Source organism: Amblyraja radiata, chromosome 28 (genome assembly GCF_010909765.2).
Source record: "Amblyraja radiata isolate CabotCenter1 chromosome 28, sAmbRad1.1.pri, whole genome shotgun sequence".
In the NCBI taxonomy this organism is placed as follows: Eukaryota; Metazoa; Chordata; class Chondrichthyes; order Rajiformes; family Rajidae; genus Amblyraja; species Amblyraja radiata.
In genome coordinates this window covers 36,275,389-36,288,811 of record NC_045983.1, presented here as the reverse complement: position 1 = coordinate 36,288,811, position 13,423 = coordinate 36,275,389, and the positions used below count along the sequence as shown (strand labels likewise).

General features: G+C 43.1%; 1 protein-coding gene across 13 annotated transcripts in view; it reads left to right on the top strand.

Annotated features, from left to right (window-relative positions):
- Window positions 1-13,423, top strand: part of synrg (synergin gamma) — a 134,231-nt gene that overhangs the window by 15,833 nt on the left and 104,975 nt on the right. For 12 of the 13 annotated variants that reach the window (XM_033046342.1, XM_033046343.1, XM_033046344.1 and 9 more), the window contains 4 exons: window positions 3,035-3,165; window positions 4,475-4,605; window positions 8,278-8,383; window positions 13,285-13,396. In XM_033046342.1, coding sequence (XP_032902233.1) covers window positions 3,035-3,165; window positions 4,475-4,605; window positions 8,278-8,383; window positions 13,285-13,396 — 480 coding nt within the window. Of the gene's footprint in view, window positions 1-3,034; window positions 3,166-4,437; window positions 4,606-8,277; window positions 8,384-13,284; window positions 13,397-13,423 lie in introns of those variants that run through there. The other variant, XM_033046345.1, reaches the window with a different exon arrangement.

Here is a 13,423-nt window from a genome sequence, read left to right as displayed (position 1 = left end):
TCAATAACCCATGCCTGCCTTCTCCCCATATCCCTTGATTCCACTAAGCCCTAGAGCTCTATCTAACTCTCTCTTAAATCCATCCAGTGATTTGGCCTCCACTGCCCTCTGTGGCAGAGAATTCCACAAATTCACAACTCTCTGGGTGAAAAAGTTTTTTCTCACCTCAGTCCTAAATGGCCTCCCCTTTATTCTAAGACAGTGGCCCTTGGTTCTGGACATTCCCAACATTGGGAACAATTTTCCTGCATCTAGCTTGTCCAGTCTTTTATAATTTTATATGTTTCTATAAGATCTCGCCTCATCCTTCTAAACTCCAGTGAAGCCTAGTCTTTTCAATCTTTCCTCATATGACAGTCCCGCCATCCCAGGGATCAATCTTGTGAACCTAAGCGGCACTGCCTCAATTACAAGGATGTAATCAGGGCACGTGCAAAATAAAATATGGCATCTGATGCAATTGTGTTAGATATTCCAAATTTACAAATTTCACCAAATATTGCCTTATCATTTGTACAGCATATTAATTTATTGCAACTCAAGCTGCGTTGATGGACATGTCATTTCTCTACTGAGTTAACAATGAAGACATGCCCAGTAGTTATGAGCCACTTTCATGTTTGTTTCTCAACTGAGGAGAGAGCTTTCCCAAATAAGTAAATACATGATCATTGTCACAAAGACTCTCAGTAGCATGAACTGCTCAGTAGTGTCAGAGGGCCTCAGGGTACCAGTAGGCTCTGCATGTTCTTTCACCATGGAGAAATGTATACAATCAATAAATACAAAGCAGTAATTACTGAGAACTTTGATGACCAACATACTTAAGGAACAAAATACTTAGTTGAATGTGGTGCCTATATTCACTGGGTTGCTTTCTGGTATTCAAAAGTTGATTAATGGAAAGAAACTGAGCCTGCACTCATTTGAGAATGAAATGAAAGGTGATCTTATTGAAGCATATAAGATTCCAAGAAGTGTTAGATGCTGAGAGGATGATTCCTGTAGTAGATATATCTCCAACTGCGGTGCATCATTTAACCTGGTTGCCCATTTAAAGCAGACGAGAAATTTATTCTCTCGGTGGGTTATAGATATTTGTAATTATCTCGAAGGTAGACGCAAAGTGCTGGAATAACTCAGCGGGACAGGCAGCATCTCTGGAGGACATGGATAGGTGACGTTTCACAGAGTGCTGGAGTAACTCAGCGGGACAGGCAGCATCTCTGGAGAACATGGATAGGTGACGTTTCACAGAGTGCTGGAGTAACTCAGCGGGACAGGCAGCATCTCTGGAGAAAAGGAATGGGTGACGTTTCGGGTGGAGACCCTTCCGCCTGTCCTGCTGAGTTACTCCAGTTCTTTCCTACACATTCTATAATTATCTTGATGAGCAATGGAGGCAAAGTTATTGAAGAAATTAGAGGTTGGGTTTGACAGACATAATTGCAGTCGAGTGAGGCAGTATGGGGAGAGAGCAGGATAGTAGTGTTGAGGCCAAGACTGGATTGAACATGTTATTCCATTGTGGAGCCCGCTTGAAACTTTCTTGTTTCTTATAGAAACATAGAAAATAGGTTCAGGAGTAGGTCATTCGGCCCTTCGAGCTTAAACCGCCATTCAATATGATCATGGCTGATCATCCAACTCAGTATCCTGTACCTGCCTTCTCCCCATATCCCCTGATCCCTTTAGCCAAAAGGGCCACATCTAACTCCCTCTTAAATATAGCCAATGAACTGGCCTCAACTACCTTCTGTGGCAGAGAATTCCAGAGATTCACTACAATACAATATTTATTGTAATTTGAGCCTCAGTGAGGCTCAAACAAAATTCCGTTTCCACAGCCATACAAACAAAGACAATTTCCTACAGACATACACACAATTTAATTCACACAAACGTCCATCACAGTGAACTCACTGTGATGGAAGGCAAAGTCTTTTCTCTCCCCTGTTCTCCATTTCTCTCCCGATGTCCAAGCCCCAGGCGGGCGATGATAAGTCCCACGGCCATTTTAGGCCGTGCCGGGTCTAAAAGTCACAATGTTGGAGCCCCCGGCGGGCGCTGTAATGTCACACGGCCATGAAGCCGCGCCGGGCGATGTACGGCCCCGCTCCGGGTCGTTGCAACCCCGCGACACGGGCTGGAGAAGTCGCGTTGCGGGAGCTCCGGGAAGCGGTCTCTCCACCCGGACCCGCGAGCTCCTGATGTCCCAGTCCACCGGACCTGCGGCTGCGTTGCTGGAGCCTCCGAGCCCCAGGAGTCGAGTCGCAGCAGCGAGTCACCACCACTCCCCACGCTCCGAGGCCGGCCAGCCCCACGATGGTGAGTAGTCCGCAGCTCCGCAGTCACCCAAGCCCCCGGGTCGTTCAGGTTGGAGGGCGCTCCACGGTGCTAGGCCCCAACGACAACGGAGACCCGACAGGGAAAAGGTCGGGTCTCCCGGACAGGGAAGAGATTTTAAACAGTTTCCCCCCCCCCACATATACACATTTAAAACTAGTATTAAAAAACACCAACACTACATTTAACTAGACAAAAAATAAAAAAAAGACAGACAGGCTGTAGGGGCCACTGCAACGGGTGAGTCGCGCCGCCAACCAAAAAAAAAAAACCCCCCAAAAAAAACCTCTCTGTGTGAATTTTTTTTTCTCATCTCGGTCCCAAAAGACTTCCCCCTTATCCTTAAACTGTGACCCCCTTGTTCTGGACTTCCCCAACATCTGGAACAATCTTCCTGCATCTAGCCTGTCCAAACCCTTAAGAATTTTGTAAGTTTCTATAAGATCGCCCCTCAATCTTCTAAATTCCAGCGAGTACAAGCTGAGTCTATCCAGTCTTTCTTCATATGAAAGTCCTGCCATCCCAGGAATCAGTCTGGTGAACCTTTTCTGTACTCCCTCTATGGCAAGAATGTCTTTCTGTTCCATATTCTTATTTCTAACAGAATTGTGCAACATATATTCAGCGTTTTTTAAGAAAATGCATAGAGTTTAAATGAAGGTTTCCATATCACAATGTTTTTGTGTAGGGATGACACCAATGCAGCATCAGCAGCAGCAGCAGGGATTCCCCATGGTACCTGTGATGCAGGCTAACATGCAAGGCATAATAGGAATGAACTTCAGTTCACAGATGCCTGCTGGATCAATGCCTATGCAGGTAATTCAGTGATAAACATTTGACTTGCAATATTCTTCATCAATATGACATTTAAAATATAATATTTTGGCTATATTATTGTCTATGGTATCATTTTCATCGTATATTGGATTCCCAATCTACTCTGCAAGATGTGGAGGGTACCAACAAACATAAATTGTGCAAGAATATATTGTGCCTCTATCAAATTAAGGATTTGTCAGTGAGTCTTAAACAGTAATTGTACAACTATTTAGAAGTAATAGGTTGCACATCAAGCTGTAAATTGTGTAAGGAAACTTGAAGCAAAACAATCAAATGGTTTTTGCCCCAACATATTTTTCCAAGTACTATATTTCCCTCCCACAACCACTTTCACAAATCAGGTCACAGTTAATTTATAGCCTTGGATTTGTTGATGTCACAAATCCATCCCATGCTGTGTGAGATAGTTTAAATCCAGTTCTAATTCATAATAATATACTTATTGTTGCATGTTACTCAAAAGCTTTATCAAATACTGTACATCTTGATGAGTATGTACAAATTGAATGTTTATTTAAAGGGTACACTTGACTATCATTTGTTTCCCATACATTGTTTAATGTTTGCTTAATTATTAACAACTTGCTCAAAGATGTATTGGGATACCATGGTGATGTTTGCATCAGAAGGTTTTTACAATACAGCCTTAATAAATAAGGCTCTACATGGATCGAAGCAAAAAGGCAAGCAAGTTGGATTTAATTACCCTCTTCATTTCTGTTATGTTCTGTTGGGGGTTTTATTTTAAAATTATAGAGTCCTAAAGTGATACAGTGGGGAAACAGGCCCTTCAGCCCAACTTGCCCACACTGGTCAACATGCCCCAGCTACACTAGTCCCACCTGCCTGCATTTGGTCCATATCCCTTCTATTATATTATCCTATTATGAGAGGCACATAAAATTATGAGAGGCTTAGATAGGGTAGCAGCCAGAACCTTTTTCCCAGGATGGAAAACTCAGACCGGAGGACATAGCTTTAAGGTGAGAGGGGCAAAGTTTAAAGGAAATGTGTGGGGAATTGTTTTATGCAAAAGGTGGTAAATGCCTGGTCACACCACTGGGTGTGGTGGTTGAGGCAGATACAATAGTGGCTTTTAAGAGACTTTTAGACAGACATATGGATATGCAGGAATATAAGAATATGAATTATGTGCAGGTAGAGAAGAGATGATCTTGGCAACATGTTTGGCACAGCCAATATGGGACGAAGGGCCTGTTTCTGTGTTATACTATTCTATTTTTCTAGGTCCTTTGTAACTTCTGAAAACCTTTGCACCTCTCAGGGTGGAATGCCGATGGGTCCCATGCCACCAGCTGGAATGCCATATATGCCGCAACATCATTACATGGCAATGCGGCCATCACCGCCACAGTACACACCGGATATGCAAAAACAGTTTGCTGAAGAGCAACAGTAAGATTGTTTTCTGTTTCAAGCATTTACACAGATTATTGTATTTCCTTAAAAATGATAGACACAATAAAGCTGTCGTTTGTGTAATTAAATAGTGGAAATAAATTTGGAGTGTTCCTCATTTGTGCAATAAGCAAAAAATACCTTTCCTTGAATTTGTAGATAATTTGTCTCCTCCCACACTTATTATTCATACCGACAATATTTATTGACAGAATGTCACTTTTTACGCAGTAACCAGGCTCCTTGCAGAATGGGTAAATTCTTGGCCACTCCCCGAAACATTTGCATGAAGAATAATGATTTTATGATAAAACGTTCAATTGCAAAGCAGATCAAATAATGTAATTTAAGTAGTTTACTATTAATAGCTTTCTCATTTAATTATAATGGGTTAGTCAGTTACTGTATTGGATTGTTAATGGGATGTAAATATAACAACTATTCAATGACATTTAGAAACATAGAAAATAGGTGCAGGAGTAGGCAATTCGACCCTTCGAGCCTGCACCGCCATTCAATATGATCATGGCTGATCATCCAACTCAGTATCCTGTACCTGCCTTCTCTCCATACCCCCTGACCCCTTGAGCCACAAGGGCCACATCTAACTCCCTCTTAAATATAGCCAACGAAATGGCCTCAACTACGTTCTGTGGCAGAGAGTTCCAGCGACTCACCACTCTCTGCGTGAAAAATGTTTTTTCATCTCGGTCCTAAAGGATTTCCCCTTTATCCTTAAACTGTGACCCCTTGTCCTGGACATCCCCAACATCGGGAACAATCTTCCTGCATCTAGCCCGTCCTACCCCCTATGAATTTTGTGTGTTTCTATAAGATCCTCCCTCAATCTTCTAAATTCTAGTGAGTACAAGCCGAGTCTATCCAGTCTGTCTTCATATGAAAGTCCTGACATCCCAGGAATCAGTCTGGTGACCTTCTCTGTACTCCCTCTAAGGCAAGAATGTCGTTCCTCAGATTTGGAGACCAAAACTGTACACAATACTCCAGGTGTGGTCTCACCAATACCCTGTACAACTGCAGTAGAACCTCCCTGCTCCTATACTCAAATCCTTTTGCTATGAATGCTAACATAGCATTCGCTTTTTTCACTGCCTGCTGCACCTGCATGTCTACTTTCAATGACTGGTGTACCATGACACCCAGGTCTCGTTGCATCTCCCCTTTTCCTAATCGGCCACCATTTAGATAATAGTCTACTTTCCTGTTTTTGCCACCAAAGTGGATAACCTCACATTTATCCACATTATACTGCATCTGCCATGCATTTGCCCACTCACACAGCCTATCCAAGTCACCTTGCAGCCTCCTAGCATCCTCCTCACAGCTAACACTGCCCCCCAGCTTCGTGTCATCCACAAACTTGGAGATGTTGCATTCAATTCCCTCGTGCAAATCTTTAATATATATTGTAAATAGCTGGGGTCCCAGCACTGAGCCTTGCGGTACCCCACTCGTCACTGCCTGCCATTCTGAAAAGGACCCGTTTACTCCTACTCTTTGCTTCCTGTTTGCTAGCCAGTTCTCTATCCACATCAATACTGAACCCCCAATACCATGTGCTTTAAGTTTGTATACTAATCTCTTATGTGGGACCTTGTCGAAAGCCTTCTGAAAGTCCAGATATAACACATCCACTGGTTCTCCCTTATCCACTCTACTAGTTACATCCTCGAAAAATTCTATAAGATTCGTCAGATATGATTTACCTTTCGTAAATCCATGCTGACTTTGTCCAATGATTTCACCACTTTCCAAATGTGCTGCTATCCCATCTTTAATAACTGACTCTAGCAGTTTCCCCACTACCGATGTTAGACTAACTGTTCTGTAATTCCCCGTTTTCTCTCTCCCTCCCTTTTTAAAAAGTGGGGTTACATTAGCTACCCTCCAATCCTCAGGAACTACTCCAGAATCTAAAGAGTTTTGAAAAATTATCGCTAATGCATCCACTATTTCTGGGGCTACTTCCTTAAGTACCCTGGGATGCAGCCTATCCGGACCTGGGGATTTATAGGCCTTTAACCCATTCAAGTTACCTAACACCACTTCCCAGCTAACCTGGATTTCACTCAGTTCCTCCATCTCATTTGACCCGCGGTCCCCTGCTATTTCCGGCAGATTATTTATGTCTTCCTTAGTGAAGACGGAACCAATGTAGTTATTCAATTGGTCTGCCATGTCCTTGTTCCCCATGATCAATTCACCTGTTTCTTACTGCAAGGGACCTACATTTGTTTTAACTAATCTCTTTCTCTTCACATATCTATAAAAACTTTTGCAGTCAGTTTTTATGTTCCCTGACAGTTTTCTTTCATAATCTATTTTCCCTTTCCTAATTAAGCCCTTTGTCCTCCTCTGTTGGACTGAATTTCTCCCAGTCCTCTGCTAGGCTGCTTATTCTGGCTAATTTGTACGCTTCATCTTTTGTTTTGATACTATCCCTGATTTCCCTTGTTATCCACGGATGCACTGCCTTCCCTGATTTATTCTTTTGCCAAACTGGGATGAACAATTGTTGTAGTTCATCCATGCAGTCTTTAAATGCCTCGCATTGCATATCCACCGTCAACCCTTTAAGAATCAATTGCCAGTCAATCTTGGCCATTCCACGTCTCAAACCCTCAAAGTTACCTTTCTTTAAGTTCAAAACCCTTGTTTTTGAATTAACAATGTCACTCTCCATCCTAATGAAGAACTCAACCATATTATGGTCACTCTTGCCCAAGGGGCCACGCACAACAAAACTGCTAACTGACCCTTCCTCATTTCTCAATACCCAGTCTAGAATAGCCTGCTCTCTCGTTGGTTCCTCTACATGTTGGTTTAGAAAACTATCCCGAATACATTCCAAGAAATCCTCTTCGTCAGCACCCCTGCCAATTTGATTCACCCAATCTATATGTAGATTGAAGTCACTCATTATAACCTTTGTTGCACGCATTTCTAATTTCCTGTCTGATGCCATCCCCAACTCCACTACTACTGTTAGGTGGCCTGTACGCAACACCCACTAGTGTTTTCTGCCCCTTAGTGTTTCGCAGCTCTACCCATATCGATTCCACATCCTCCAAGCTAATGTCCTTCCTTTCCATTGCGTTAATCTCCTCTCTAACCAGCAACGCTACCCCACCTCCTTTTCCTTTCTGTCTATCCCTCCTGAATATTGAATATCCCTGGATGTTGAGCTCCAAGCCTTGGTCACCCTGGAGGCATGTCTCCGTGATCCCAACTATATCATAATCATTAATAGCTATCTGCACATTCAACTCTCCACCTTATTACAAATGCTCCTTGCATTGAGACACAAAGCCTTCAGGCTTGTTTTTACAACACTCTTACCCCTTATACAATTATGTTGAAAAGTTGCCCTTTTTGATTTTTGACCTAGATTTGTCTGCCTGCCACTTTTACTTTTCACCTTGCTACCTATTGCTTCTACCCTCATTTTACACCCATCTGTCTCTCTGCTCACACATTTAACAACCCCACCACCTCTTATTCTCTGTTTATTTATTTATTTTTCTTCCCCCCCTACATGTTTGGTCTGAGTGCTTCCCTCCTCTACCTCCTGCCTCACACACTGTCTACTAGCTTTCTCTATTTGAGTCCCTCCCCCCATTTAGTCTTTGGTTTTCTCTGCTTCTCCAGAAAACGGTTTGAACAGCAACAAAAGATGATGGAAGAGGAACGGAAACGGCGACAGTTCGAAGAGCAAAAGCAGAAGCTTCGCCTTCTGAGCAGTGTGAAGCCGAAGGTACTATCCAGCAATCTCGTAAATATGCTTTTGTTCAGTTTGGTTCATTTTAGTTCATAGTGTCATACAGTATGGAAACAGGTCCTTCGAACCAAATTGCCCATGCTGCGAACATGTCCCATCTACAATAGTCACATCTGACTGCATTTGGCCCACATCCCTCTAAAACTGTCCCATCCATGTACCTGTCCAAATGTTCCTTCTATGTTGTGCTAGTACCTGCCTCCTCTGGCAGCTCGTTCAATGCACCTACCGCCCTTTATGTAAAAAGGTTGCCCCTCAGAAGATTCTGTGCATTTACTTTATCTATTATCCCATGATCTTGTACCCCTCTATAAGATCATAAGTGATAGGAGTAGAATTAGCCATTTGGCCCATCAAGTCTACTCTGTCATTCAATCATGGCTGATCTATCTCTCTCTGCTATCTCTCCCATTCTCCTGCCTTCTCCCCATGACCTCTGACACCCCTCATCCTCCTGCATTCCAAGGAATAAAGTCCTAGCCTGCTCAATCTCTCCCTATGGCTCAGGCCCTCGTGTGTAGAAACATAGAAACATAGAAAATAGGTGCAGGAGTAGGCCATTCGGCCCTTCGAGCCTGCACCGCCATTCGATATGATCATGGCTGATCATCCAACTCAGTATCCCATCCCTGTCTTCTCTCCATACCCCCTGATCCCTTTAGCCACAAGGGCCACATCTAACTCCCTCTTAAATATAGCCAATGAACTGGCCTCAACTACCTTCTGTGGCAGAGAATTCCAGAGATTCACCACTCTCTGTGTGAAAAATGTTTTCCTCATCTCGGTCCTAAAAGATTTCCTCCTAATCCTTAAACTGTGACCCCTTGTTCTGGACTTCCCCAACATCGGGAACAATCTTCCTGCATCTAGCCTGTCCAACCCCTTAAGAATTTTGTAAGTTTTTATAAGATCCCCCCTCAATCTTCTAAATTCTAGCGTGTACTTAGCATGTCTAGCGTGTCTTAGCAACATCCTCGTAAATCTTTCATATAGTCAATAGGTGCAGGAGTAGGCCATTCGGCCCCTTAAGCCAGCACCGCCATTCAATGTGATCATGGCTGGTCATTCACAATCAGTACCCCATTCCTGCCTTCTCCCCATATCCCTTGACTCAGCTATCTTTAAGATCTCTGTCTAACTCTCTTTTGAAAGCATCCAGAGAACCAGCCTCCACCGCCCTCTGAGGCAGAGAATTCCACAGACTCACAAATCTCTGTGAAAAAGTTTTTCCTCTTCTCCGTTCTAAATGGCTGACTCCTTATTCTTAAACTGTGGCTACTGGTTCTGGACTCCCCCAACATCGGGACCATGTTTCCTGCCTCTAGCGTGTCCAAACCTTAATAATCTTATATGTTTCAATAATATGCCCTATCATCCTTCTAAATTCCAGAGTATACAAGACCAGCCACTCCATTCTATCAACATATGACCGTCCCGCCATCCCGGGAATTAACCTGGTGAACTATGCTGCACTCCCTCAATAGCAAGAATGTCCTTCCTCAAATTGGGATACCAAAACTGCACACAGAACTCCAGGTGTGGTCTCACAAGGGCCCTGTACAACTGCAGAAAGACCTCTTTGCTCCTACACTCAATTCCTCTTGTTATGAAGTCCAACATGCCATTTGCTTTCTTCACTCATTGCTGTACCTGCAGTCTTACTTCCAATGACTGATGAACAAGGACCCCCAGATCCCGTTGTACTTCCCCTGTTCCCAACTTGACTCCATTTAGATAATAACTAGACTAAGTGGGACCCGTTGGGTCCCAGCATCACACGGGAGGGCTGGTCACCAATACTGCTAGCCAGTGGGGAGGGGGGGGGCTGTCTGTTGCACTAGTATGGGTGTTGCGGGCCGAAGGTACTGGTTTCCAGAGGGCTAGTATAGACATTGTGGGTCGTATGGATGCTTGGGCAGGCATCCAACTGTTGCAACGATTTTAAAAGCCAAGCCAAGGCAAACAATTGGGCTGCTGCCACCCGACAACCAAAATTCACTTTGTGAACACAAAGTTGTTAAAAAAAGGCGAGGCAAACAATTGAGCTGCAGACATCCGACAACCAAAATTCACTTTGTGAACACAAACTTTTAAAAAAGGGCTGCAGCCACTTTACAGCTGCATCGAGGGGACTCACCGTGGAGTAGACGTGCCTTCAGTGTTATTCGCAGCTCAGTGAGCCGTGACCCTCTCGCTTCCTTGTTCTGGCAGAGACTGAGTGAGACACGACACTTCCTGGTTTTATAGTCCCTCCCCACGGCCGTAGATGGCGGTGTTCTCTCGGAAATCGCAGCACAGTCGGCCAAAAGCGGTCAAGATCAGAGATTTAGTAATATATATAGATAATCTGCCTTCCTGTTTTTGCTACCACAGTGCATATCCTCATATTTATCCTGCATTAAATGCATCTGCCATGCATCTGCCCACTCACTCAACTCAAATCACCCTGCATCCTCATAGCATCCTCCTCGCAGTTCACACTGCCACCCTGCTTTGTGTCATCTGCAAATTTGCTAATGTTACTTTTAATCCCTTCATCTAAATCATTAATGTATATTGTAAATAGCTGCAGTCCCAGTACCAAGCCTTGCGGTACCCCTCTAGTCACTGCCTGCCATTCTAAAAGGGACCAGTGAATCCCTACTCTTTGTTTCCTGTCTGCCAACCAATTTTCTATCCACGTCATTACCCTACCCCAATACCACATGCTCTAATTTTGCCCACTAATCTCCTATGTGGGGCCTTATCAAATGCTTTCTGAAAGTTCTGTACTCTTTCCAGCTTAACAACATCTTTCCTATAACAGGGTGACCAAAACCAAAAATTCTATAGTTATTGGCAAGTAAAACTTCAGAAGTTTCAGAACAGACACACTTTTCTTTAGTGAGATTCAAAACTGCTATTGTCAAAGCCGTTTTCATAAATTACTGAACCATAATCTGCATTTAATGGGCTGAATTATGGAACATAGAATGGGATGGGAGGGGTTCTCCCTCCATGTCAAAGCTTGCTCATCAATTGTGGGTGAGAGGTCCCCACAAGGGATTTAGAATTCCCAAGGGAAAAAATGCAAGAAATTGAGGGGAAAATACTGAACATCATAAATAATAGTCAGGATTTTGCAATTAGAAACCTACATTTAGAACAATCCGTTCATTGCACAATTTTCTACAGACTTTCTGTATCTAAACATGGCATAATTGGAAAGTTAATTGGAATGATGCCCTGAAAAGAGGCACTGGAACTTGTGTGAATGGAATAATTATAACTTATTTCCTTCATAAATCAATGAGTACTGACAGCTTTAAACATTAATTGTCAGTGAGTTTGTTTGCAAGATAATACTGTTTGTGGTTAAATATATACACGTGGCTGAATGGACAAGCCCTTTGTTACGTGTTGGTTTAATGGGTGCCCTTAACTTCATGCCGTTGTGTGTATTTGGATTCTCTTAATGAGATATCTTTATTGTTCCTGGAGGGCAGCTTGGTGCTGATGTCTCTCAACAGCAAACAATTAACATCCCACCCCCCCCCTTCAAATCCTTCAAATAAAATCCTGGGTAGCTATTAAATGAACTTCTTCTTGCGAATGAAACAAGTGAGTTTATTGTCATGTGTCCCTGATAGGACAATGAAACATAAACCAAAGGAATGGTTCGATCTCAAGCCGGGTGTTAAGCAGCCAGGTTGTTGTCTCTATGTCAATGTCTGCCAGGCTCTGAGCTCCATTTGGTGGGTGGTAGAGCGGGCACCCAGAGATGACATGGTTGGCATATTAAATGAAGAATATCATTGAAGATTATAGGGACACATTATCCATTCTGTGAAAATAGTGAAATTCTGTTTTTAAGAGATCACAGCTTTGGGTAGAATGTAACCTGTCATGGCTGCTGGAGGCTGTGTGAGAGCTGCTCCCACAGCATTTAAACTGCATGACTACAGTGGCACGGATTAAAGTAAATACCTTTTGTTTATAGCCTTACAAAATGCAAAAGAACACAAGTTGTTTTGGTTCTCTACCCCACATACCTTTTAGTTTTTGTAGCAGATGTCGATGTTGTTCCAGTTGTGCACTTGGTTTCATTAATCCACTCTCCTTCTTCTTCTTCTATGTGGTGTTTTTTGGCGGTTGGCAAACAACTATTAATCCACTCTCTCATGGGGAACTTTATTTAATCTGTTCATTTTCATTGGGGGTGCAGCAGCCATTTGCAGGAGAGAAGCAATTGCTTACTCAGTGTTAAGTGTAACAGTTATTTTATAATTGCTTGGTTTTATTTCCAATTTCATGTTAATTAATAATACTTCAATTTCATCAAGAAAGTCATGATCCAGTTCTATAAGACTTTGGTTAGGCCACATTAGGAGTATTGAGTGCAGTTCTGGTCATTCCATTGCAGAATGGATGTGGAGTCTATGGAGAGGGTGCATAGGTGGTTTACCAGAATGTTGCTGTGGATTTGAGGGTTTCAGCTATCTATCTAAACCAGCATCTGCAGTTCCTTCCTACACAGGTAGACAGTCAGAACCTTTTTCCCAGGGTGGGAATGTCCAGCACTAGTGGACAGAGCTATAAGGTGAGAGGGGAAAGTTTAATGGCGATGTGCAGGGCAAGTTTTTTACACACAGTCGTGTGGACCTGGAATGCATTGCCAGGGTTGGTGGTGGAAGCAGATGGTGGTGATTAAGAGGCATTTAGATATTCATATTGATGTGCAAGGAATAGAGGGATATGGATGATGTACAGGCAGATGAAATTAGTTTAACTTGGCATCATGTTTGACACAAACATTATGGGCCAAAGGACCAGTTCCTGTGCTGAACTATTCTATGCTCTATGTAATAAATCACCTGCTTCTCTCATTCTGGTTTCAGATTGGGGAAAAAAACAGAGATGATGCCTTGGAAGCCATTAAAGGAAACCTTGCTGGGTTCACAAGGGATGCAAAGATGCACCCAGGCCCTGCTCCACATTCCAGTCAACAAGGTCAGTGTGTCTGTAAATGAATGAAGC